General features: G+C 42.0%; 2 protein-coding genes across 4 annotated transcripts in view; one reads left to right on the forward strand and one right to left on the reverse strand.

Moving 5' to 3' along the window:
* The window catches only part of JAG1 (jagged canonical Notch ligand 1), a 34555-nt gene extending 30423 nt beyond the window's left edge, over window positions 1–4132 (forward strand). The window contains exons 21-26 of the mRNA XM_030944329.1: window positions 376–489; window positions 746–855; window positions 935–1171; window positions 1505–1636; window positions 2085–2235; window positions 2557–4132. Of these exons, the coding sequence (XP_030800189.1) occupies window positions 376–489; window positions 746–855; window positions 935–1171; window positions 1505–1636; window positions 2085–2235; window positions 2557–3014 (1202 nt within the window). The 3' untranslated portion in view covers window positions 3015–4132. The remainder of the gene's footprint in view (window positions 1–375; window positions 490–745; window positions 856–934; window positions 1172–1504; window positions 1637–2084; window positions 2236–2556) is intronic.
* The window catches only part of SLX4IP (SLX4 interacting protein), an 85486-nt gene that overhangs the window by 3843 nt on the left and 53675 nt on the right, over window positions 1–27968 (reverse strand). For 2 of the 3 annotated variants that reach the window (XR_004060567.1, XR_004060566.1), the window contains 4 exons: window positions 27331–27419; window positions 14806–14939; window positions 11216–13314; window positions 10496–10635 (listed from right to left, as the gene is read on the reverse strand). Coding sequence is in view for 1 of the 3 variants with exons in the window: in XM_030944330.1 (XP_030800190.1) it covers window positions 12477–13314; window positions 14806–14939; window positions 27331–27419 (1061 nt within the window). In the remaining 2 variants the exon portion in view is untranslated. Of the gene's footprint in view, window positions 1–10495; window positions 10636–11017; window positions 13315–14805; window positions 14940–27330; window positions 27420–27968 lie in introns of those variants that run through there. The other variant, XM_030944330.1, reaches the window with a different exon arrangement.

Raw genomic sequence — 27968 nt, forward strand, 5'->3', positions numbered from 1 at the left:
TCTCACAGCAGCAATAGAGCTGGGAAGGGTTTAACATTGCCATCAACTGAAGAATCTAGTGGGGGACAAAACTGGAGCACATCAGAGGAGAGGAGAGGAAGTGTGTCTGTGTAGGAAGGAATGTGTCCTTGCCCTGCAAAGCTCGAGTAGCCACAGGGGTCAGGTTTTGATCTTTGTTAGTGCCACACAGCAGAAACGTCAAAGGACTTTTCTGATGTTATACTGGTGCTGCAAGCAGGAATCCATGTCCCAGTAGACACTAGAAAATGAACATAAAGCTCCAGTAGGCAATTCTATCCCATGTTTGCTTTTTTCCTGACAAAGCAAAAGCATACTATGGAGTAACTGTTCTGTTGCCTCTCCTTCCCATCACAGATATCAACGAATGCCAGTCCTCGCCCTGTGCCTTTGGAGCCACATGTGTGGATGAAATTAACGGGTACCGTTGCATTTGCCCCCCGGGTCGCAGTGGTCCAGCATGCCAAGAAGGTATTCCAGATGCCAAAGCTGATCCTAGCACTTGTGGCAAGAGCTGTATAATTGCACATTGGTGGGTTTGTGGTTGTATGGGGTTGGTTTTGGGGCGCACTGTCTGTTGTTTTTTAAAGCAAGTATCATTATTGAAGAAGCAGTGGGAAGCACTCCTTATTGAAGAAGCATTCAGTGGGAAGTTAAGTTTAAATGAACTTGGAAAAGGCGTTTGTTTCCTGTTTTTAGCTTATAATTCTGTTCAATCTCTCCTCAGTTACAGGAAGGCCTTGCATTACCAGTGCTCGAGTCATGCCAGATGGGACTAAGTGGGATGACGACTGCAATACCTGTCAGTGTCTGAATGGAAAAGTCACCTGTTCTAAGGTACAGCTGTGCTGTGGTTTGGCTTACAGCACGCTCTGTCCCCTAGCCAGTGGATTCTCACAGTATTCATCCTCCCTAGGTTTGGTGTGGCCCTCGGCCCTGTGTGCTGCACAGCAAGGGCCCCGGCGAGTGCCCCGCTGGCCACGCCTGTGTCCCTGTGCGGGATGACCACTGCTTCACCCGCCCGTGTGCCGCCGTGGGGGAGTGCTGGCCCTCCAACCAGCAGCCTGTGAGGAACAAGTGCAACTCGGACTCCTACTACCAGGACAACTGTGCCAACATCACCTTCACCTTTAACAAAGAAATGATGGCCCCGGTGAGTAACAGCAGCTCGCTGGGCTGTGGCACACACAGACTCATTCCCAGAGCATGGAGTGATGTTTTCCATAGGGAAAACTGCAGCACAAGCTGACTCTGCCTCATTAGCAAAGAAAACAAAAAGCAGAGAAGGATTAATATAGCCTTGAAGCCTAAATGCTTTTATGATTAGAGAAGAAAAAAAAGCTATGTTGGAGGGAATTCCACCTCCTTTTCCCCTGAGAACTCTTACTTCAGGGCAAAAAAAAACCAAAACCCAAACAAATCTTATATCTGTGTGTTCGTCTGCATATGTATTTAAAAAAAGCCAACATCTTTTTGTATCCTCCAGGGCCTTACCACAGAGCATGTTTGCAGTGAATTGAGGAATCTGAATATTCTGAAGAATGTTTCTGTTGAATATTCCATCTATATTACCTGTGAACCTTCCCACTTGGCAAATAATGAAATCCATGTTGCTATTGTAAGTATTCCTGGAATATTTTTAAATGTCTTAGTAGTTAATTGCTTGGATATGTGTGCAACATATGGATTTCATAAAAATATTAATTCCTGGCTTTGTCAGCACTTCTTGTGGTTTAGTTTCCATCCTGATACCCTTTAAGAACAGGAAAGGAATTCTGGTTACATGTGTGTACCTGAAAGCTGCCATCTGGGGGCACTTGTAATAGGGGGAGTAAAACATTTCTCTGTTACACTTTTGCTTTTGGGGGGTTTTTGGTCTTTTTAAGGATGAGGACAAGAATTCAGAGTCGTTAGTTTCTGCAGACAGCAGGCCATTTTGCTTTGATTCTGTTTGTTATAGATGAACAGTAGCAAGAGCCTTCACTGCCTGTGCAGGTTTATAAATAGCAGGTTCCCCCGTGCATCTGATGTGGTGCTTGGTGTTAACTGTGTGCCTCCTCCTGCAGTCTGCAGAAGACATTGGGGAGGATGAAAACCCCATCAAAGACATCACAGATAAGATCATTGACCTGGTCAGTAAGCGCGACGGGAACAACACGCTGATCGCTGCTGTCGCCGAGGTCAGGGTGCAGCGGCGGCCGGCCAAGAGCAAAACAGGTGAGCTGCTCCTTGGCCCCAGCTCCTGCAGGGCCCCTGCCAGGGGCAGAGCCTGTCCTCCCTTTGGACACTCCTAGCAAGCCCCTGTTCATCAGGAACAATGGGGAGGCTTGGCACACAAGGTCTTTTCATTGCTAAAAACCCTAAAGAAACTTGCCAGAAGTTTGTTAAACCTCGCAAAAGGGCTGCTACCCTTCCACGCTCCTCATGGAGAAATGTGGGAAGTAACAAGGCATAAGAACAGAGATTTGTTTTCTGTGAGACATCCCAAAGTGTCCCCCGTGGTCTGCAGCAGGACTAACTGTCTCCTGTCTCTTGCAGATTTCCTGGTGCCCTTGCTGAGCTCGGTGCTGACAGTAGCCTGGATCTGTTGCCTGGTCACCGTGTTTTACTGGTGCATCCGAAAGCGCCGGAAGCAGAGCAGCCACACCCACACGGCCTCTGACGACAACACCACCAACAATGTCAGGGAGCAGCTGAACCAGATCAAAAACCCCATTGAGAAACATGGAGCAAATACTGTCCCCATTAAAGACTACGAAAACAAAAACTCTAAAATCGCAAAAATAAGGACACACAACTCCGAGGTGGAGGAGGATGACATGGACAAGCACCAGCAGAAGGCCCGATTTGCCAAGCAGCCAGCCTACACTTTGGTAGACAGAGATGAAAAGCCCCCCAACAGCACCCCTACAAAACACCCAAACTGGACAAATAAACAGGACAACAGAGACTTGGAAAGTGCACAAAGCCTAAATCGGATGGAGTACATCGTATAGCAGACGGTGGGGTGCTGCCATGCAGGGCCTTTGAGTATCATTATAAAGGCACTCAAGAGCTTGTAGTTCTTAAACTGTTGTGTAATATTTGAGTCTAAGGCTATTATTTACTTAGAATCCCTGTGTTAATTTAAGTTTGGACAAGCTGGCTTACACTGGCAATGATAGTTGCTGTGGTTGGCTGGAATACCAAGTGCTGCATTTCACATCTATGCAAAACTAGTCAAAAGTGCCCTCCTGTAAATTCAGCTGCAGCTGATGCATCACAGAAACGTTCCATAAGGTATTACATAGCCTTATTACTCTTCCTTAGTGTTCTTTTTTTTTTTTCTGCCAGATGTTCCAATTTATACAGTTTCTTTAGAATAATACATTTTATTTATATTTATTGAATTTGAGTTTTTTGTATATTGGTTTTATGGTGACGTACAACTAGTTCTGTATTTGAAAGTGCCTTTGCAGCTCGGAACCACAGCAACTATCAAAAATAAGTTTATTATTTATTTTTTTATTGTATTTTTGTTGGGGGCGGGTGGGGGGAACTTGTCAGCAGTTGCTGGTAAATGAAGAATTTAAAGAGGAAAATGTGTCAAAAATAGAAGTTTGTATAGATATGTAAATAATTCTTTTTTTATTAATCACTGTGTATATTTGATTTATTAACTTAATAATCAAGAGCCTTAAAATATCATTCCTTTTTATTTATATGTATGTGTTTAGAGTTGAAGGTTTTTGATAGCATTGTAAGCTCGTGGCTTCTCTATTTTGAATTTATTTTCTTGTTACATGTTGCCTATATGCCAAAACTAAGGTGTTCTAAAATAGTTTATTTTTAATAGGATGGGCTTTCATGCCTTGATGCTGGTTTTTGTACAATGTCAAACGTTTGAAACACCTTCCATAGTATCACTTTAAGACTATTTGTAAGTACTGACTGAGGCAGTTTAGAGAATTAGACTAGAAAATTTTTTTTGCTGCTTTAGACTTGAAAACCGAGTGACAGGCAGATAATCTGCTAAGAAGCAGTTTAAGGGAACAAAACTGAGCTATTACTTTATGTAGATGAAATGTGAGTGGTTGCATGTAATTAAAAATATCAAATTAGCGTGTGAAGTTGGAAACACAGCAATCTTATTTTGTAAATTCTAATTATTTTTTTCTCACCATGAATATGTAATACTGAACCACTTGTAGATTTGACTTTTTTTGTAATCTACTGCATTTAGGGAGTATTCTAATAAGCTAGTTGTTGAATACTTGAACAGTAGAATGTCCAGTAAGATCACTGTGTAGGTTTGCCATAGATTACACTGCCCGCCTTAACAAGTGAGGAAATCAAAGTGCTATTACGATGTTTAAGATCAAAAGGCTTATAAACATAGTCATCTCAGTGGTTAACCATTGAGATCATGAAGATACCTTGTATTGTGATATTAGTGTTATATGAAAATGCATCTTTGATGTGTTGTTCCTGGCAATAAATCTTGAAAAGTAATATTTATTAAATTTTTTGTATGAAAACATAAAGAGCGTGGAGATTATTGAGCTTGGAGGCGCTCCCGGCCAGTCAGTTGTGCAAAAGCAGGGGCAGGTGCTGCTGGAGGTTTGCAGGCCCTGCCCCTGCCTTTGGTGGAGTCAGTTTTTTGTTAGATGATGACACGTTCCCCTCTGGCTCCCGGTGGCACAGAGGAGGTCTGAAAGCAGCATGTCCCTTGTTCTCACTGCCTCTTAGCCAATGTCCCTCGGTGCTCTGAGAGGGTGCTGTGGCTGCACCTGTGCAACGAGTTTACCCTGCACAGGCCAATGAGCTGCCCCCAGATAGGAACCAAATCTAAGTAGCTAGGCAAGATCCAAAGTGCTGACCTGGATGGGAAGGGATCCATAGATGATGCTGATTTCTAATGGGCAAAAAGTGCTTTGTAAAGCATAAAATAAACTCTGAAAGTATTCAACACGATGGCTTTGAATGCTGAACTAAAGCTGCCCCTCCCACCTATGGGCAGGGGCTGGCTGGCTCAGGGTCTGCTCTGGTTTTACCATGTTCTGATGAAGCTGCAAAACTGTTCTGCTAAGGGGCTACTGCAAAGCTGAAGGAACAATTAACTGTGTAACAAGTTCATTGAAAAACAGTTAAACCAACCTGCTGCAAGGCTAGGCCTTTGCACCTGTATTTGTTTGTAATAATAAACAGGTATTTTATATACAGATTGCTGCGATATGAATACACTGAACGCTAACAAAACCTGAGAGTGAGAAATACTTTCTTCTGTACTTTTTTTACAGCTGTCAAAAAAAAACTGATAAAACCTAATTAGTGTTACTTTTTATTTTTAAACTCACTTGAGAAGATTTCCATCGTGGCTACTCTACTTTGGCTGAGTGCTGCTTTTACTCTTCACACTCACACACCTCACAGGGCAGGTACTGGAGCCTGTTTAGTTTACTGCCTCCTGAAGGAGAAGTCAACACCATTAGCTTCAGCTGACCACTTCAATAATTCCTCATCAAACAAATCCCATGAGAATTTATTTCCCTTTGTTCCCTGACTTCTAAATCTGCAATAAAGCAAACACATCATGTCCAAAAAAGCTACTTAAAGATAATGGAATCTTCCACCTGCCTCCAAAGGGCAAAGCTGGGCTATTCCCTGACTGCTTTCCCATACTTTTAATGTTGAATTAACCATCTTCCTGCTGTCTACTGTTCACATGGGTCTCAAATTCAAGGATACAGAAACTTGAGCCCCTCTTCCAAAGGGCTCAAACATACCTGAATTTATAGGGATTTCTAAGAGTCTGCCTTCTATTAATCAAAAAATAATTAAAACAGGGCATTTGCTATTTCTAAGAACAATGGTTGTCAGGCTTCTTGAAAACCTACTGAGGCCATTTCTAGTTACAGACTTAATCATTTAACAATGTGTACATGTAGTCACAAAGCTGTTTAGGTCTCTGAAGACTCAGTGAAAGCAAAACCTGGGTTCCTCAAGCTTCAAAACATGTCAAAGCCCTGAGCTCAGGGTTCCTGTATTTACTTCCAGCCTTTCCTGTGTTCCATGCAGAGGTTTTGCTACTGCAGAGCTCCTCCACACATACCCTGCTTCTCCCCATGGATTTTCCTCACTTCATCACTATCCCATGGCGTTAGAAAATTAGAATCATGCAAGTTGTACAGGGGGCAGTCAGAAAATTCTACACAATTGCCATAATGGTATGTTTAATTAATCCTCCTACCTCAGTGGTAACTCCAAAACTTACACTGGTGACTGTAATACAAGAACAGTCCCCCAAAGCCCAGATCCATCACCAGGCTGGGGGCTGGTCCATGAAGTGGTTTCCATTGCCATGAAAATAAATAGAAATGTGAACTTTAGGGCTTCCCTCTTAGAATGCCAAGGCACATTTATTTTTGTGGAAATCCTACTTTGCCAGTTCACACTTCTACTACTCAGGGAAGATACGTTCTGTTTAGTCAGGAGAAGTTTCCACTGCTAGTGTAAGTTTGTTCTTTGGATCTTCATCTAAGCATTGAAAAACGTGTGCTTCCTGAGCTGCCATTTAAGCAGACAAGAAATGAAATGAAACAGAAATGAAATGGTTCCCCTTAGCACTCTGAGCTTTGCTCTACCTACAGCTAATTGAACCTGCTGAATCTGGGTTTGGTTCAGCCTGGCTGAACACGGCCACATCAAAGCCCTGCACCTCCGCATGGAAAGGGCCCATCTTGCGTACAGGTACCTGGGAAAGGTGCTGATGGAGCAGGTTACATCAGCCTTCACACAATACATTCGTGTCACTGGGAATGCCAGCCTCGGGAAGGGCTCCCCCTGCAGTGCTGGCAGGAGCCAAGGGCAGCTGGGAGCACTGGGACCCAAAGCCCCTCAGGCCAGGGGAAGGTGACCCAGGCTGGGGCCCAAAGGTGGGACTGCATCTCCAGCCGTGCCCTGGTGAAACCATTCTGCCTTGCACAGACACACCTCCTGTTCTCACACCAGCTGACACCTGCACAGCAAGAGGCAATGGTATTAATCAGCTCCCTGCCAAGCTGAGATGTACAGGGTTATGCTCCCTGCTGCTCCTTGAAGACTGCCTACTTCTGCTCCTTATCTGCCAGCCCTCGGGCTGGATTCAGCCCTGCCTCCCAGCTATCCAGGTCCAGGGTGCTGCCCTACCATCTGCAGAGTCACAAGGCAGAGCCTTCATAGTTTTTAGGAACGCCTGCCAAGATGAGAAGTTCTGACAAGGGAAGTACCAAATTCAGCCTTTTCCTCCCCAGAAGATGGAAGTGATTGCGCAACCTCCCCGTCCCTTCTAACGGAAGCAAGAATATTTGAGTATATTTAAGAATTTTTTGGCTTCCTCTTTTTTAAGCGTTGACAGCAATGGCCATTGTCAGAGCTTGCTTGCCAAGGTCAGTGATTTCTCCCAGTAGAGGGAAAACCCAGTGAAAAAGCTGTGCAAACCGGACTGCAGTTTCTGGGGCAGAGGAGGAGGAGGAGGAGAGGGGTGCAGGCTCTGGATGGTTCAGCAGTGCTTCCCTGGCACTGGGGCAGCAGCAGAGCCACGCGGGATCAGACGGCATCAGGCTGGAGTCCCAGCCCAGATCTGCCAGCGAGCACCTTCTGTGATGTGCAAATTGTTTCAACCAGTTTTCCTACAGGGTGGAGAAATAAATCTCTCTTCCTTTCATTCTAGCACTATGAGATCATATTAATATTAAAAAGGGGCATGCCCAGCTCTAGAATTAGAGCTCCAGATAGTTTTCTTTAAAGATCTGATGCATAAATAAAAAAGATAATTATTATGCCAGCAAGTAAGGCAGTTATGGAGCTAGAGTACCAATTCCTACTGCTGTACTAAAAGATTTAACTTGGAGAGAATGGGAGCAAATCACTGAAATTGTCCTTTACAAAAGGTGCACTGTCAGCTCTCACAGGAGCAGATTCCCAGCTCTGGAATAATTTAAGTGGATAGTAAAGAAGGTAGGACAGTTGTGGCTAATTTCCTGAACAAATTCCAGGTTACGGCTGAAATGCCTTGTGACACTCCATCACTTCCACAACTACTAGGATTTCCCACCATAAGGCAACACCAAAAAACCAAAAAGTCCCTACCTAAAAATGTCACCTTACTGCCACTGTGTAAAGGATGAGGTCATGCACTACCAGGCTCAATTTCAATTATCTGGGGGAAACAGGTGGACGAAAAGGCTCATGTGAGTTGATGAAAGAATTTGCTGCTCCTTAACCAGTTTGCTTTACCTTGGGAGCAGCTCTTCCCTCAGTGCTGCCCCAGCTGTCAGAAGAAGCACTGCCAGCTCCCTCCAGGTTCAGTGGAGCACTTTGATATCCTCTGATGAAAGGCTCCGTGCGCGGCCCTTCCCTCAGCCCACATCTTCTCCTGCACCCGGGTTACTGCCAGCGAGTTTATATTTATTAAAGGAGAAAAAGCACAAAGCAAGAAGTGAGGAGTGCCTTTTATTAAAGCTAATTTCTGAGGCCAACCCACACTTCCCACTGCTGGCAAAAAGGCTGAGAGTTATTGTCTCTGTTTGCTGCAGCCTGTTTGAATAGAGAACCTTTCCCTGGGTACTGATAAAGCCACGGAGATACCTACTCCTAGCATGCAACCTGGGAGAGTTTATACTTCACACCCTTCTTATTCCAAGTGCAAACAGAAAAAATATTTCCCTCCTTTTTTTTTTTCTTTAGGAAGAAACCATTTTCTAGTCAATAGCCAATGAGATGATGATGTAAATGCCAATTGCAACTCATCCAATGCAATCCACATGCTGAGCAGTGAGAGGGTAGGAAGTTCACACTGACCAAAGAAATGCCTTCAGAAGCTACTTAACACCTCACTTGGTCAAAGCCCTCTGTAGGAAGGGAGGTCTGGGTGCTTACCTGGCACCCAGGTAACACCAGAACCAGCACAAAGCTTAGTACCCACAAGATCTCGGGATACTTAAAACCTTCCTACCAGCACTGGGCCAGGGAGATTTCACATGGGCTGCTGCTTCTTTATAAATGATTATGTAAAAGGCTGGTCTAGCTTTTGATATGTGTTTAACCATAGAAGTCCACTAAACAAATATTTTAACTGCTTTGATGTAAAGAATAATGGAAACAATCATCTGCACACATTAGAGAGTGTTTCACTAGGAAACAACTGTTTCATTATCAGCAAAAGCATAGACCAAATGAACCAGATGATTCATTAAAAATAATAACCCAACAAAGTTGGCTGGTTTAGGATAAAAAATGAACCAAAGGCATTGTTTCTGTGCTTAAATGGCAGCTTCAGAAGAGAACAGATATTAAGTATTCCTTACTTTTACAGAAAGGTATGCTAGTGCTGCTCAGAAGCAATTTGGTAGTAGAAAGCCAAGACTTGCAAACTGCTAACTTTACTTCAGCTCAGTTTCCAGTTCCCTTTTTTTCCCTCTAAACCTGATTTAGGAAATCAAATTTGTGGTTCTAGAGCATATCAGACCACACCTTTGCCAGTCCTCTGGGTGCAGGTGGATGGGTGATAAAGAAAAAAAAGAGTCTGAGAAGATGACCCTGGGCTTGAAGCAGAGAGAGGAGAGACACGGACACAGCCTGGGTGTCCCAGCACCCCCAAAGCACCACCAGGTTTGCAAAAGACCAGCTGGTATAAAAGTCCTGCTGCACAGACAAAAGAAAGCACAGGTCTGAGCAGCAACACCTTCTGAAATCCAGAAATGACTGTGAATTCAAAGTCTTTTCCCTAAATAACTGCATTTCTGAGAAGAGCCAATAAACAACTTTTGATAGTAACGAAGCTGAAAAATACACAGCTGCACAGAGCCTAGAACTTATCAAGACAGTATGTACAAAAATAATGATGCCACTGTGGACCTGTGAGAAAGCCCAGCTTTGTTCTGACTCTCCAGCCTCTAACATCACCTTTCATCTCTCACTGTTGCATGATCACTGCTTTGAAAGGGAGATGTTCCCAGGCAGCAGAGAAGAGATAAAAACAGCATTTTAAGTAACATAACAAAATATCCTAAAGGAAAAATCAAGTGTTCTTACCTACACAGACAACGGTTTAACCTACCTAAGCCCCCTCTAAATGCATGACCTTCATTTGAAAGGGTACAGGCAGGTATGTTCTTCAGTCAAGATTAAAACTAAACTGGAATTATAAGGTTAATACATACATACATACATACATATATATATATATATATATACACACACACACACACACATAATAACAGTGATGAAAACTGGTGTGACAAAAACTAGATCTGGTTGCCCTCTGGTTTCTGATACTTGAATTATCTATGCTAAGACTTTAATATAAACTATCAAATTATTCTAACTACTCTCATTTTTCTGATAAATGTTTAATTAAATATCCCTATACCTCTTTCAAGTCCATCAAAAAAGGTGCTTTTTACTCCCTTTCTGGCCCAGTATCACCAGTGCGTAAAGAAGCCAACAGCAAACATACCTCAGGCTCTTCTTCCTCCAAACCAGGTTCTTTGCAGCCTTGGTTTTGCTGGTACTGGGAAAGAGCTTTTTAGCAGAGCCTGGAGCTGGGTAAGGATTTGCAACCTGACTGCAAAGCACTGAGAAACATCACCCAAAGAGCTGAAAGAAAAAAGAGAACATGTCCTCCAGACACATGCAGAATCTTCTTCATTTGCAGCAAGAGCAGAAATCACTTCCAGCAGGAGGAAGCCGTACAATCAGCAGAGCCCTGCTGTCAGCTGCAGAGCAGCTAACTCTCATCAGAACCTGGGTTACACCACCAACTCTAATGCTCCTGGATGTGAATCACCTCCTTAACCTCAATGAGGAGATCCACAGTCGTACATAAATGTCACTGAGATTTTTCTAAATTACTTCACACAAAATCACAGAGCACAGAATATGCTGAGCTGGAAGGGACTCACAAGGACCATCAAAGTCCAGCTCCTGGCCCTGCACAGGACACCCCAACAATCCCACCTGTGCAGGGGAGTGTTGTTCAAATGCTTCCTGAGCTCTGGCAGCCCTTGGTGCAGTGACCACTTCTCTGGGGAGCCTGCTCAGTGCCCTGCCAGGTTCTGGGTGGAAAACCTCGTCCTGATATCCGAGCTAAACATGCCCTGACACAACTTGAGGCCATTCCCTCAGATGCTGTCCCCACACAGAAGAGATCAGCGCCTGCCCCTCCTGTTGCCCTCACCAGGAAGCTGCAGCTGCAGTGAGGTGTCCCCACAGGCTCCTCCAGGCTGAACAGACCAGTGCTGCTCCTCACAGGGCTTCCCCTCAAGGCCTTCACCATCCTCGTGCACTCCTCTGGAAGTTCTCAAACCCCTTTCTATCTTTGTTACATTCCAGTGCCCACAGCTGTCCCCAGCCCTCGAGGCCAGGGCAGAGTGGGACAGGGCCCTCCTGGGCCTGCTGCATGCCAAGGACATGGCTGGCCCTCCGGCTGCCTCAGGGGCTGTGTCACACTGAGCTTGAGAATGATGAAAGAAAATGGCTTATACATTTATTCTACACATTTTAAAAGATAAGCATGAAATAAAAAAGGTACATTTCCTTAGCTCATTAGCACTTAAATTTAAGAAGCAGTATGAACAAGCACTGTGAAATTAAAATTTATCTTAAAATGAGATTTAACTCTGGTATTACTTCCACATGAAAACCAGTGTGTTGCCCTTGCACACAAGCAAGGCCTCATTTTGAAACATGTATCCATGAAATTATGCATACATGTTTATATATGAACTTCATCCAAGAACAGTGTTTGCAATCCAGGTGTAAATATATAAATCTAAATATATAAAAGAAACCTTTATTTTTCCCCAAGATTGAATGCATGATGACTTGCATCCACAACATGGGCTAGAATTAAATGTTCATATCAAAACTACACAGGCAGAAACTATAGTTATTTTGAAACTTCTCTGAAAAAGTGAGCCTCAAATCATCAGCTATTAATCCTGGTTAAAGAGTTATTTGAAATAAACTTAATTTGCTTTATTGCTGTAAAGATCATGTAAGTAAACCACAAACTTTCTAATATAGAGAAAGGGTTAATTTTTTACTAAAATAAACTACATGCTCAGAAACAAGCAAGATAGCAAATAACTGCAGCTGCTAACAGATCACACCAGGAGTTTTAACTTTTGCTGTCAGCAGCTGATATGACTTTAATAGCACTAAATATGTATAAATCTAAAATTTTGCTTAGTAAATATTATTTTATAAGAGATTTTTCTTTCTATAAATCTGATGCTGACTTGTGTAATAATCATGGCTAATTCCTAAAGACTTAAAAGGATTACCTGTATTACAGTGCCAAATGACTAAGATCCTTAGCTAACTAAATTTTCTTAATGTGTTCTCTAATTTTGATTTTGTATTTCTATTGTTTTCCATCATTTTGAATTGCTTCTTGCTCTTTGCTTAGGCACAACCTTGGCTGACCACCCATGCTATCAAGGCATTATTTCAGATTTTGACTTCTTAAGCCTTCGCAGTTTTAACTTCCCAAGACCATTTTCTGCTTCTATTTTTCTTTTTTGGGAAAGCTTCTCTGAAGACACAGGGTGCACCTCTAGACTTGATGTTGGCACTGCAGGTAGCTCTTCAGGGGCTGTGCTTGGCTCATTTTGGCTTGTCTGCACTCCACTGCTACTCACAGAAAGAGAACAGGAGGGTTTTTTCCTCAAAGTCAGTGACTTCTTGTCAACCATAGTCTCTGTCACATCTTGCTTTGAAAACGACCTGGAATTAAGAGGTGTCGTCTCCTCCAGGAATGGACCCAAACAATTATCATCACCATGCTCACTCATTTCCGTATTGATGGAACTTAAAGGAGTCCCTTCAGAGGACACTTTTGTGAAATGCTCCAACTTTTCCTGTGAACCACAGGTCTGGAGCTGAGCCTGTGCTCTGGTCACTCTCTGGCTTTGTTTAGGAGCCAGTGGTGCTGACTCAGAGCTGCACGGAGGGCACTCACTGAGCAGCCTCGCCTCTGGCCCCTGCAGAGAGCGAGGTTTGTGCTGCCTGTGAACCTCCTCTGGCTGTCCCCGATGAACATCCTTTCTCTGCTCTAGCACAGGAAGGCCCAGGCTGCTCTCAGCTGTGTTTGTGCAGTCCTTCAGCAGGCCTGGGCTCCTGCGCTTCACAGCAGACCGAGCACTGACAGAAGTCTCACAGTCGCTGTTTCTGTTCTCTGTCTGCAAGTCTGCCCAGCCAAGACACGCTTTCTTGGAGTTCTTGCTGATTTGAGGTTTGCTTGCACTACTTCTCCTCGGTTTTGTCCTCTTCACACTGCAATAAAAAGGAATTTGTTTTTGAAATTAAAAAAGAACCTTTACTGACATCATTTACTGTTTTTCCAACTCTGAAACACCACTTGGGCCACCCTCTTTCTGAACATGGAAAAAATCCCTGTGTATCATCTTGACAAGCAGCAATGTTTGTCTAGTGTGGATAATATCAAGCGTTATCCATCTGATTTTCCACTGTGCTAAGGGACAGCCCTATTTATTAATGACTAAGCCATGAAGGAGTGAGTTCACACTCTTTTCCAAGAGGCAGAACTGAATTCATTACAGATGTTAAAGGTCAACAGAGCAGAAGCATATTGAATTCCTTTCTGAACTGGCTAAATAAAATAGCATTTCCTAAGTGCCTAAATGATTGCAAACCATTCCCATATATCCACATGCATAATGCATATCTACAGGACAGAAGGGGCAGGCGGGAGAGGCAGTGAGTGTGCCTCTGTGTGAGAGCTCCTAATCTCTATTTTAGAATGTTCCTCTGGAATTTTTCCCAGGACATTTCAAAGCATTGCTTTAAAGTTAACCACTACTCATCTAGTATCAAGCCCATTCATCTGGCAAGGACTTGGGTAATGCAAGTAAATGATATTCTGAAAGGAATTACACAGGAAAATGGGATCACAAGGGACCTGACGGAGTGTCAGTACACAAACACTCCTCAGCAGTGTGTTACCTATGGATCTGGATTTCACACAGCCCATAAAATGAACCCCATGCCCAAGTCCTGAAGTTGCTGTCCTAAACACACATTTGCTAGAGATGGCCCCAAGCTGAGACCACGTTCTGCTGCCCAGCAGCTCCCAGGACAGAGCATCTAACTCCTCTCAAAGAGGGCTCACCCAAACCAGGTAGAGCTGGCATACCTCCAAAGCTAATCTCATTGCTAAAGACAACACAGATGAGACAACCGTGGTAAAAAGAAAAGTTGCCAGGGTTCACAGCAAATCCCTGATTTCACAGGTGATTTGGGGCTGCTGGCATCTCCCACAACTTGGGATGGAGTCCTGGTACCACATGGAGCAGTGACAAGTTCAGCTCATCAGCTCATCCTCCCCATCCACTCCACCAGGGATACTCTTTAATTGCAACTATTGATCCAGTTTCAAAATGAACAACAAAAAAATATTTGTGAAGTGTTTTTCACCCGATTCAAGCATCACGTATTTATTTTGGCTCAGAGCTTCATTCAAGGAAAAACAGCCTGTTTTGACTCTGCCTAGTGCTATGTGTTACATCTATGTGGGTTGTAATAGCTTTCTCCATGCTGTAAAAAACAACAATCATTTTATGTGCTTATCCACACTACAGTAGTAATCTTTCAATAATTTAAAACAATCTTTTGTAAAGTAGTTTATATTATTTAAAATTTTATATTACATTATTATTATTTAAATTTTTATTTCATAAGCTAGATTCAACCAAACCAAATTTTACCAATTATAAATTCAAAAGCTTATAAAGAATAGTGGCATACATTTTTCTCAGGATGTCTTGCTTTATTTGTTCACTCAGACTAATCTTAAGCTTCTTGTTCTCAGCAGATTCAGTAAAATATTCAGATGTCCGTTCAGTAAAATATTCAGATGTCCCATTGGAAAGTTCTTCTTTCTGCTCCAAAAGAAAATACAGGTTTAAAGCATGACACATCAAACTATGATTATTCAACAGAAAGCTCCATTTCTAATACTAAGATTTACAGCTGTTCTTTATTATTTTGATCTGAGCAGTCTAAAAGAAACAATTTTTTTAATCTTTTAATATTTGGGAGTCTAGTCAGTTCCCTCCCCTTGACTCCCAAGCAACATATTTTGTATGCTAAAATACACCACAAACAAACAAGGCTGCAATGTAAAGGATGTAGCTTTCCAAACCATCCGAGGAAACTGTTGGCAAATATTTGACATCTTTGTGGCTCAAACTGTGACAAATGCCAGGAATCTCTCTTGCAGACAGGAGCACGCTTGTCAGTTTTTTCTGAAGAGACTGACTGGCGCAGTGGTCTATACACTTATTCTCAGAGGAATTCCCACCATTTTCCATACTTACAAACTACCATACACAGCGTTATTTGCTCACTGAACAAGGCAAGGGTTAAAACTTTTAATTCTAACATTTAAACGCTCGCAGCTTGTAGAGGTTGGCTACTACAGGACACCAGGGGAATTCTTTCTGGTCTCAGCTAACAGCAGCACCATCCTTTTATATAATACGAGGTTGGGGTGAGCAGGAGGGAAGGAAAATGCTCTTTTTCTTCAAGCTGTGAGCACTTCCCTTCTCACTGAAACAATCTCAACCAGAGAAGGGCCATTTGCTGATTTCACCATTAACTACCGCACACTCCAAAAAAGTATTATCTCTGAGGCCATGGAGGAGAGGAAAAAGAAGTGGTGAAGTTAAGGGGAGAAGAGGCTTCATGCATCTCCTTGTCTTTGAGAGCACTTTTCTCCCTCAGCCCCCACGATGCAGCCTCTGACAAGGCTCCCCAAATGCAGGGGAGCTCCAGCCCATTCCTTGGTGAGGCACTGGAGCCAGGTGGTGTGGAAGAACTGAGGGACACAGAGACAGCCAGCAGAGGCACAAGGCCACAGCCTGTGCATGACCCCTGCCTGGAACACCCCTCGGGAACCTGTCACATAGGGGAGATCAAGCCCTGCCCATTCTTATTTCTGTTTTAGAAGAGAGGGCAAGGGGACCTCCATGCTCTTTCCAGAAGAAATAGCCAGTGAAAACAGCTTCCTATTTTGCAAGCAGATGGAGGGCAGTCAGGCAAAGAAGTAAAGCCATTTTGGCACTTAAAAAAGCTACAGTTGTTCTGAGCCTTCCTTTCAGAGACAAGTTACACAAATGCGCACATTGAGCCATGTATGAAGTTCTGTCCACTCATGGTGCAACGAGTGTGTTTACAGCAGGCAGAAAACAGCATACATGCAATGTGATCCCAGCCTCAGAAATCAAGCTTAACTAGTTTAATCTGAGGGATTAATTGCTGCTTCTATTCCTGCTGGAGGTAGATTCCCCTAATTTGACTAAATATATTTTCATACCTTGTAAGCTATTAAAGAAAGAAATACTACTAAGATACTTGAGCCCTATGCTAATTTTAAGAGAAGGCAGAGACTGCAAAGTCTGTAGAAACTATTTTGATTTCCAGTAACAGCCACACAACTTGGAGGCTGAAGGATCTTGCACAATCACCCTGCATCAAAGCAGCTGGAGAGCACTCATACTTGGCCGGAGAGCCAGAGCCCATCTGAGCTCCTGCTGGGTGAAAAGGGTAAGGTTAATTCTGTTAAATGTTCTCCAACCCCCAGCATGCTGACCAGGCCAGGATCAGCAGCCCACTCAGGCAACTCTTGTCACTGTGGCAAGCAAGGCATGGAAAGGAGCCCTTGGTACAAAATCCAGGGGAGGACTGGGGATAGCTCCTGTCCCCATGTACTCCCTATGGCAGATAAGGAATGAGCCCCAGCTCTGACCTGCCTCTGACTCCAGACCCCGCAGGACTGGGATAGTCCTGGCAGGCTGAGAGGAGCAGACCCTGCAGGGAGGCCAGGATGGCAAAATCACAGCACTTGTGACTTGAGTCAGGCTGGAGCTAATGGCCCCAAGTTGCAGGGTTAACACATTCCCTTCACTGCGCTGTCATCGACCTTTTGTTTTGCTTTAAAATAACTTATCACACAAAGCAGTGACAGAAAGGGTTAAGGCATCAAAAAAAGTAAAAACCAAAATGATTTATATGTGAAACACTTCTGAACATGCCCTGTAAGTACAGTAGATTTTCCCCTCGGAACCACACCCTGTAAGTGCTGTATTTTGAGAGCTGAACAATTAACATAAGGCATATGAGTCAGGCTCTGAAAGACTCTGTGGGAACCAGAGAGCCTTTTGCTATTAGTAGTGATGTAAACTCCCTAAGGCTGGAATAAGTCCACAATAGAAGGCAGAGGCAGTCATAAATAACAACAGTGGGCACTCCATATACTACTAAGACACACAACCATTATTGGTGATACTTCCTTTATTTTCTTTATTAGACTTAATAATTTTAGTTAATTAAAAATAAAATAAAACACACCATCTGTTTTGGGAATACGATTTATTTCCTATGGGAACTTCAGGACTTGCTAAAGAAAGAAAAAAAGCTAATCTGCTCCCATCCTGTCTAGTAATCCCAGATTCCTTTTAGGCAATGAAATAATTAAAGAAAAATATTCCAGGCATAAAAGGGAGGACAGCAGAAGCAGACATCATATAAACAATGACACCATGACAGAGAAAAACGTCAAAGCACCGCCAGACTTGCGACTCGACTCTGAGAGAGCTGCAGGGAGTGGGATTGCTGCTAACAAATTAAAACCACATTTCTTGGCAAATTGTTAAAGACAGACATATTTACATTTGTGTAGAGACTGGGTGGGCACAAAAGATTAAAATGCTTCTCTAGCCCTTGAACTGCCAAGTTCTATTAGAAATATGTGCTCTTAAAATCCCAGGGTAAGCTCAGTCCTCTTTGTCACTAAAACTGCAGAGAAGGGCCTGCAGAAGTGAAGCTTACAAAGCCTTACCAGCCTACCTGCTCATGACACTGGCCTTCCCAAACCTGAATTCAAGGTCCTTAACACTTATCCAAAGAGATGTTTGGGGGAAGAAAAATCTCTATCAAAACCTACAGAGAAATATCAGGCACACTGCTAGGCACAGAACATCCTATAAGGCTTACCAAATTGAAGATTCCTTTTTTTTCAGCTGACTCCACTTCCTACACACTCAAGGTGAAAAAGAAACCCTCAGAACTGTAGCAGTGGCATTCGCTGCTGTCTCCATCACTCTCCAGGACAGCTGAATTCAGCAGTAGAGCACTAAATATCTGTTAAAGAATTGCCCATGGATGGGCACTTGTGAGGGACCCTTACCCTGTGGAGGAACTCATTACCCTGAAGCAGAGTGAAAGCTCTGGCCTTTCCAGCATGACAATATACCCATACAAATACTCTTTTCTTTTTTTTCTTCCAGTCTAATACTGGGTTGAAAGAAAATCTTCAAAGTGAACACTGCTGCCCCCCTTTCCTGCCTCTCTGGTGTCATGCTTGCTTGTTGTCTCTTACTCTTCTCAGTGCCACAAGCTTATAAAGTGAGACTAAGAGATAATTAAATTTCATGTCTGGTTCCCAACCCCATAATACAAAACACAGTTTTTAAAATGCATTTATCAATGTGGCTCATCAAAAATACTTAATAAAATACATCAGTGGGTTCAAGAAATCAATTTTTATATCATGGTGGCAAATGGGAGGGGACTATAAAGATAACAAAATAGGCAAAGCTGTGAACTAATGTATTATCCCAGGTCCATGCAATAAAACTAAAATTAGTGAAATGACTAAGACAGAAACCCTTACTGAGGGGAGCTTTATGTAAGGTTGCAATTGGATGATTTCTCTCAGTGTCATTCTAAGCTGTATCATGAGCTCAACCATCAAAGATAACCTTTAGGTTTCAGAGGTGTCCTGACAGATGATGGGCAGATCAGAGAGGTCACACAGGACTCCTTCCAATCTGATAAGCAAAAAGGGCTCCTTAAAGCAAGTGAGGAGGCTTCTGAGGGAAGGATGAATCAGACATTACAATCTAACTGATAAAAAAGTGACAGAGACAGGACTTTGGGTCTCGTCTCCTGCCCTCTCCCAACCCACATGAAGGAAAAGCTTCCCACAGTTTCAAGATGCAAATTTTTTTGCATTTCCAATGTAGTGATGCATCAGTCCTGGCAGTTCTACATATGAACTCCAACCACATCATAAAACACTTGTAGAAGTTTTCCAAGTACAGAAATGGATATTAATCTCAACCTGAAATACAGTTCCTTGATCAGATTTGTGGAATATTGATCTACACTTTAAAGTTGACTGTCCTGCTGTAAAAGTCAGTAAATTCCAGTAAAAACCATTAAAGTTACACTGGAATACTGGTATTGCCTTTGAAATAAGTATTTTTAAGGAATGCTGATGAATTTCAATCTTGAAAAGAATGTAACAACCAGAGCAAACTGCATCTGTCCAGGAGGAGCAGAACTGTTCGACCTTCCCATGACCTAGCAGAGAAGGCAAAATCAAACTCCTGGATCAGCACGGTCTTCATCATCTACCACCAAAATTCCCTTGAATGTGACACCACAGATTTTCAGTTCTTCAGGAGACCCTATGGTCTGCACTATTTAGTCCAACCATTGGCCCAGTCTGTTACAAGCCCCCGTGATACACATTCCACTTCCTCAAAACACAAGGTGTGAACCCAAGTTGCTCACTCAATACATAAGTCCTGGCAATTACAAACATTCCAAACGTCCCCCAGGCGTCATCAGATTAGCTTAAAGCATATGACTTCTATGAGGAAAATGCCTTCTTCCTTTTGAAGTATTTGGTTCAGATTTTAACTGTATTTCACATATAGGAGGAATCCCAGGCTGCTCTGAGTGTTGGAAATTCAGGGCTCTCTAGATTTGCATTTGAACACCCACTAAAGAAGAGAAAATAGAAGAATTCCTGCTGTAAATGGCAGAGAAGAAATGAAATGTGATTCCTCCTGAAACTTAGGAGCTGCAGGGGGGCCTTTTTATAAATCAGACCTATGCGTAACACAGGGAGCAAATACCCCATCACACTTTCTAAAGGCAGAGCAGCGCTCCCAAAATAACTGATTTATTTACATACTGAGCAGCACGTGACACGGGCTGTGTGCATTTGCTTGAAGGCAAGAACTGCTAAAATTAATGTTAAGTAATTGAGCTATTAATCATTCTGATTTTATAGACTGATGCTACAAGACTCAGATTCTATCTTCAGAGAAAGTGTCCACTGATAAGAAATGGAGGAGTAGACAACAGCTTTTCAACCAAATTAACTTCTCTCAATGACACTAAAGTAAAATCTATAGCATAGTGATAGTGAATTTTTACCTTTTTAAAGGAAACCATTGTTTTATAAGCATGCATCTTCAGTCAGCCATTTCCATCAATTTTTAGGTTCCTGACTCCAGTAATTATGAAAGAGGACATGCATGCGAGACACACATTTCATACTTGAAAGAGCTTTTTATAAAATAAGGGAATAGCAATTTGCTGTGGTGCTTGACGCCTTTCTCCAGCTTACAAATCAAGAGAGAATATCTGAGGCAGGCCCTCCTGTAATCCTGTACTACAGCTTTTCACAGGCTGGCATGAGGATCCTCTGTGTGCCTACCAAACCTCACTGGGTATGGGGTCAGTCAGCACAGATGTCGCTCAGCATCACCCACTAGCAACACTGAAGCAAACTTTGCATTTCCCCAGGCACAGCATGGGTATATGACATAAGAGAATACTTCTTGATGTGTACAGTGTGATTCAGATGCCCAACACTTGCATACTTACAGGAAAAAAAACTGGAAAAAAAACCCCATCAATTTTATGTTCTTTTGTTGTTTTTATGCACTTACAATACGCAGTAACATCCAGAGGAGATGTTGTAAAGAATAACTAATACTCTTGATCCCACTGATTACACAAACCCAAAATATGTAAAACCAGAATAGCACAGCTCAGGAAATAATTACTGTTCAAAGTTTAATGTTTTAGCTTGGTTTCCAAAACCAACACCAGTACCACCACCCTGAAAACCCCCAAGACTTCTGAGCCCACACTGGGGATCTGTCCCTCCAAATAATTTCAAATAATTACAAATTGTTCAAAAATCCTGCCATGAACTTTACAATCATATATTTCACTTTCCTGTTCAGTCAAGTTATGAACTTCCTATTAGTTCTAAGAGATTTCTGCTGAAGACTGAAGAACAGATTGGTCCTTTTTTAAAAATCCTGTCAAATATTTTTTGCCTAACAGGAATATCAAGAATTATTATCAAAACCTTAAGTAAGTTAATACTTTTCAAATCCTAGAGCCACCAAAATCGCACAGATGTACCACAGATAAATAAAAGCTTTAGCTCCCTGCAGCTTTAACATGAGCCCTGCCAGCATCCCCTCTGCCCCTCTGCCAGGGGTGCCCGTCCTCTCCAAGCCTGCAGAGAGGAAAGAGCAGAGAATCAGGTCAAATCCACATGAAGCACCAGCATAAGCTGTGACAGCAACAGTGAGAGGGGAGAGGAAAATGAGGGAGGTGAAAGGATGATGACAGATGATAATATCTTAAATAACCACAAGGCTTTGACAAATGGGATCTTGTGAATGCTGCTAAGTAGTGAGATTTAAATCAACTGGAGGACTCATAAAAAGCAACTACCAAAATGAGTAAAAGATTACTCAATTTGTCCCTACTTTTTGAGGATTGCTTCATATGGAAATAATTTTACAACCTTAATCATTTATACTGCTGTTACAAGACCATCTATATTTCTGCTCTGCTTTACCTGATTTTGCATAATGAGGTACTCGTTTATTGAGGATGTATTCCACTTACTTTTTGGATTTAAGGCAATAAATATCACTTTTTATTTCATTCCATACATACTCTTAATATTCTGTCTGCTTTTCAGATAAATAATGCCACAGAACAAAGTTTTCCAATCAATTCCTTGCAGCAATATCTTGGCCTTTTTCCAGCCATCACACAGTTAATGCACTCAGCAGTTTGCATGAGCACAGCAATTGCTCTTTTCAGTAAAAATACTGTGCATTTATCAACAGATGATTTTAATTTACAGCCCTAGTGCCTCTCTACCCAGCGCTGGGGGGTTTCTCTGAAATCCTCCAAAACCTTCTCTGATCTTGACTAATTGAAATAATTGTGTCAGTTTTCATTTCATCATTTGTCCACTTCTCTGGATAGTTAATGCAGCAGACAGCTGTGAGACGTTTGCCATGCAGAAAATAAATCAGTTTGGAAGCTAAGAGAAGAAACTGCGACAAGTTCAGACAAATCTCACGGAGGCAATTCCCAGCATCACCGCTCTCAGGTCTCCTCCCTGCCCTCCTGCAGGAGCTCCTGCCCCACTCAGAGCTGGCAGAAGGGAGCACACACATGCAGAGCCCAGCTGCTCCCACCCAGGGCAGCGCGGTGTGCGCCAATCCCAGGTCTGTGATGCCCTGGAAGGTGAGATGCAGGAACACAGCCCTTCTGGCAGTGCTGCTGCAGGAGTGGGATCTGCAAGGAGAAGAGGCAGACAGCTGGCACAAAGGGAATGTTGGAAAGCTGCTGCAGCTTTCTTTTTATGACTGAGTCAGAGACTTCAGGATCGTTCCTGAGATGCACTTTCTCAGGGACAGCAGCCTAATGACTGAAGCTAATTGAAAGCTACACCAACAATGAAAGGGAAGTGTCACCCTTACCCAGCACGTGGTCCTGCCAAGGACCAATCCTGAAGGAATCTGGCTGAAAGTGAACCACACAAACAACAAAAACCCAAACCAAAAACACCCCTTGTTTTCAGAGGGATCACTGGATGACCCCAGCACTGACACACACTGAAGACAAGAATGCCCAGGGAAGCGAAGGCAGCAGGAGCACAGAACAGGAAGGATGAATAAAAAAAAGTGATGGAAGCTTGAGGTGTCAAAAGTGAAAACTCACCCAAGCAATTCTTTGCCTGTTCTACTAATATGGTATTTGGCTAAAGTTCATTAGTCTGCAGTTTCCCCTTTCTACCTTTTTGAAAGAAGTAGTGAACCCTGTTCATATTTACCAACTACAGCTTAATGTTTTTCTCCTGTTTAATACAGTAACTGAAAATAATTCAGCACATTATCTAAAATTCCAGAAAACTAGATTTTATAAAATTCAAAAAGGACAGTGACATAAAAAAGCCAGCAACAAGACAAATATTGCAAGAAATGTAACATTAACATGTTGTGGATGTTACTTTCAAACCCAGGTAACTCTAGCTGCTACCTAAAGGTTGCTTTAGCTCCATTCATCCAAATCCTGGATCCATGCTCCTGCAACATTTTTTTGCATCACAATTGGCAAGTGTGTGGGTACAGGATGAGTTGGTTCAGTGAACTGACATGATGGAAAACTAATCCTCCAACGAAAAACAGGGAAACTTCACAAATAAATCATTTTCTGCTAGGTCAAGTCAATGAACTAATTCATTCTCAGCTGAAGAATCACTTGGTCCATTGTACCCAGAAAGGAAAGGAATATGTGGCTGGATGTAGAGGGGATGTGGAGTGACCTTTTCAGTAGCAGCCCACCAGCACAGCAGCTTCACTGTAATATTTTATACACATATATAGATATACACACACACGCCAAGATTTGTACTTACAGTGTGAATCGTGCAATTCTATTTCACAGCATTTCCGTCTTCCCCTACCCAATCTGATATCACTTAACAATAAGTCTTTAAAGCATTTAAGATAACTAAATTCCACATAAAGTCCTGTTCTAATCTTTACAAATTGCTGCTATCTGAAGTTTTCATTCTACATTCCAATAGACACACTATTCCAGCATACACTCCAGCGGGACAGCTCTGTTAATCACAGCTAAGTTTCATGTTTGCATGAAAGAACCAGAAGCCTCTTCCCAGCACAATCAAAACCCAAGCAAACCCTGTCACTAAGGCTCTTAGGAGTTTTAAGAATGAGAATTCTCTAATGCTCCTGAAAAGTATCACAATGACACAATCTATAAATCAGACATGTATGAAGAAGATGAAATAGGCTTTTTCCCTGCTGGGGATTTAAAAAAGCACTGGGCACATCTTTAGCACTTTTTTCTCCGTGCGTACCTGTGAAGGAGTTTTTTTGGTTGGTTTGGTTTTTAAAGGGCAATATTCTGCTAGAATAGAATCTTTATTTTTGCCTAATATTCTCTATAACTTAACAAGGCTCAGTGGAAAACCTGAGACCTTTTTCATAAAGACAGGATCTTCTACTCCTCATTTTCTTTTCTGATTTTACTGAAACAGTAATTTCAAATTTCCACTTTAATACCATCTTTAGCTTAACCTCCTTCATGCTTTCCCTAGCAGTGCTTCCTCTCATAGATTCCGGTATAAAGCCGATGTGGTTATCAATGAATACTCCATTGTTTGCGCATTTTCAAATGCCCATAAGACTTCCACCCATTTCCATTTCCACTGTTTCCCCAGATAACCCATTTCCAATTTTCCATTATAGCTCCCTTCATAATAATAATCGAGAAAATGTCGTCACTGACAAAGATGACTAATCTCTCCAGAGCTCTTATATATTTCCTTGGGTTTCCTCTTTTGCCATGTTCCCAAAACTTTTTTTGTCTTCTTTTTCAAGATAAAACTATTCAAGATAACAAACATCATTTGGTAAAACAGGAAACAATGGTTTTAGATTTAAACTTAGCATTAATCACTCAGCCTATTCTTCCATCTTTTCCTTAAGACTTCCAGTTTGCTTATGTAATTTCAATAACTTGCTATATTGTTTCTTTACTAGAGATTTCCCTTCTTCCAAAATGCTATTACTGCCTGCAGCCTGAGTTTTAAACATAACCACGGACACGCCCGTTTATAAATACATCCTAGAAAATTACATATCGATAGATTTTCCTTTCTTCTATTTCATCCCAACTCCTTAGAGGTGCTCTCAAATATTTTATTAGTTTATGCTTAAAGCTAATTTGACATAGACTGTCTAATCCACCCTAACCTTAGTCTTACATGAGGCATCACAGAAGGATTAAAATTGGTTCTCCCAGCAACTGATGCTGAGGTTTGTGCTTGTGAATATCTCAAAAGCAATCTAATTATGATCTTTCCTAAGGTGCAGGACAAAGATTTCATTTCATAGCTGGTTACATCCCTTGAAATTCGTTGTTTAAGCACAGCCTATTTCGGAGGTACACAGAACAGCCCAAAAGTCAGAGAAGACGCAAAGAATGAAGGGCTGAAGACAGCTGAAGGACCTGAGCTGTGGTCAGTGAAGGAAACATGCACCAGGCTGACATAAAACTGGTTCCCAGTAATGGGAAAGGGGAACACTGAGCCTGATTTGTCTTGACAGAGCTCAGGAATGAAAGCTTGACCCAGACCATAAACCAGCATAAAAACAGTTTCAAAAAAATACATAATCACTAAGTCTTGACTAGGTCAATCACAGTCACAGCAACACAGGAAAGTGACAAAGTCTCCATTAATGTATAGTTAACTGCATTTGTAAAACACAAACAGGCCCTCAAATCCAAGGGTGTCAGCTGATTAAAGGTTTAAAAGAACTTGCATCCAACACTGTGGCATTATTCAAACCCAAACAACATGGAGAAGAAAACAAAACACAGCCTCGATTTCAGCCCAGGACAGACTCTGCAGAGTGTATCAACAGAAAGGTCTTCTGGGTGGTCTTTTGTAGGGCAGAGTTTAGAATTCCAGCCTACTCACAGCTCAACTGCATGGAGAAAAGCAGACACACACAAAGTGCAGATTCTCTGCCTTTCTTTTGCAGTGCCAAAAACTTGAAAAACTCTCAGTGGCAACCAAACACTCCCCCACCAGTTTGGCAAAGCACTCAGCTGGAGTATATGACAAATCTGGTCCTAATGTGCATTAGGAATCCTGGAACAACAAAACAGTCTGGAGTGGACCCTTTAAGTGAGAGTGGTAAGAATTAAACAGATGCTCCAAAACACTGGCTGAGGGTCTGCTCCCATCTTGCCAAGTTCTTCAAACCAGGCAAGATGCTTAGGGCTAACTGCCTTTTACTCCCTCCTACCAGCACACTGCACTACCCATCCCAGCCAGGGCTGTGCACACTGTAAGCAAAGCAAATTGCATCTGTAAGCAAGCAAACTCCCAAGACTTTATTGTTGATCAGGTTATCAGCTCACTAAGAGATGTTTTCTTTTTAAATATAAAAGTGTTTAAACTTGCCTTTTAAACAACCAGCAGTTTCCACAGATCAAGATCCAATTTTGAAATAGTAAAGCTAAAGTCCATAACATTAAATTTTTAAATTTGCCTTCTCCTTCCCACACAAAATCACAAGAAAAACTAAAGAAAACTTCTCAGCTCTTATTTTATGGAAAGATGAAAAATATCAAATGAGGAAATTGGATATTTCATAAGAGTTACTTAAGCAATTAGAATAAGAAACCCCATAATTATTTCTCAGTCAAAATGCAGAGATAGAATTTTCTGCTTCAAGCATTAAGTAGTTTTCAAGACAGTACTGAAAAAGTAATAATTTTCCAAAGAGCAAAGTAATCCTAGAGCAGGGAGATCTTTTTTTCTGAGAGTGCCAAAAACATTTGCTTGATTCTTTGACACATAAGGGTATGTACCAAGCTAGGAATCGAAACACGAAAATCTGCATGTAGCATTACAAATATGAACACCCTGACTGGTATTGGAAAAAAAAAGGAGCTGAATGAGTAAAAGAAAACACATTTTTTCAAGGGTCAAATACACTTTAATACAAGTAAGATCAACTCCTAAAATCCACCGAGACCTCGGAGTGTAATTGTGACCCTCAGCGTGGGGCACAGAGCGGCACCTGGGCCCGTGTGAGCACTCCTGAGACAATCAGCACTTAACTGCAGGATAAAATCCAGAAGCCTTTGACCCTGATGAAGCCTTCAGGATGAAATATTTAAGGAGAATTGCTTATGGTATTTAACCACACACCAGTGCCTTTTCCTCCATAACTGTTTGGGGATTTTTTTCCCAGCAGGGCCAGCACTGATCTGCTTGAGTTGCTGTGCAGAACAAGTGCTAAGAAAACATACAAGAAACCCGTGGACATTACAAACAGCTACATCAGAATTTTGGAAAGTAAAATGTTACAAAGACAAAATATAAAGGAAAAAAAGATCCTTAAATCAAGGTGATAAAATCATATCCAGCTTTCTAAACACATGGTCTCCAGGATTTATAAGGCTCAGAAAATGCTAATGGCCCAACTGTTCATGTGACTTTCTGGTGCCACGATGACAGTAACAAATACTTGCATAATACTTACATCTATATATAAAAATGCTTCATTTCTATTAAACCCCCCCCCAAAATTTATAGAACAGTTTTGTACCTACCAATCCACCATTGTCACATGTCCAAGCACTTGGATCAAAGTCGAGTTTACTGACACAAACGATAAATTTCTCTGGAAACACACGGAGCTCTACACAAAAAGAATCGAAAAGAGAATTACAAAAGTTATAACCACTTTCAAAACCACTCATAACAACAACAACATACATGTTCTTTTAGTACACAAAATTACTTGTTTTTTTAACTGCACACTACCTCATTTCATGCACCTCTCTAGCTTCTCACCTACTCTCTTCTACATGCCACCGCTCCTTTTGTTTTGTTTTTATAAAGCATTCAAAAAATCAGTAAGTAGAATAAATGGAGCTCCCAAGAGGACAGTCATGGCTGCACATTAGTCCACCTGCGCTCCTGGACGGGAAGCCCAGACAGAACCAACAGACGAACCACTTAACAAGGATTTCTTCTGTGCCGTTCTGTGATGAGTCTTTTCATCACAAAAGCTCTACATTAGGTTTGCAGCCCACAACAACATTCAGCCAGGGCTTGGCACCAAACCTCAGCGTAAGGCCAGGGCACAGAGTTTCACACTCTGCCTACAGAAATTTTTGAAGTCATTAAACAAAGTGGTTAACTACTACTGAATTACACATTTGACTCACAATCACATGGGTTATGA

The sequence above is a fragment of the Camarhynchus parvulus genome, chromosome 3 (genome assembly GCF_901933205.1).
Source record: "Camarhynchus parvulus chromosome 3, STF_HiC, whole genome shotgun sequence".
NCBI classification, from domain to species: Eukaryota; Metazoa; Chordata; class Aves; order Passeriformes; family Thraupidae; genus Camarhynchus; species Camarhynchus parvulus.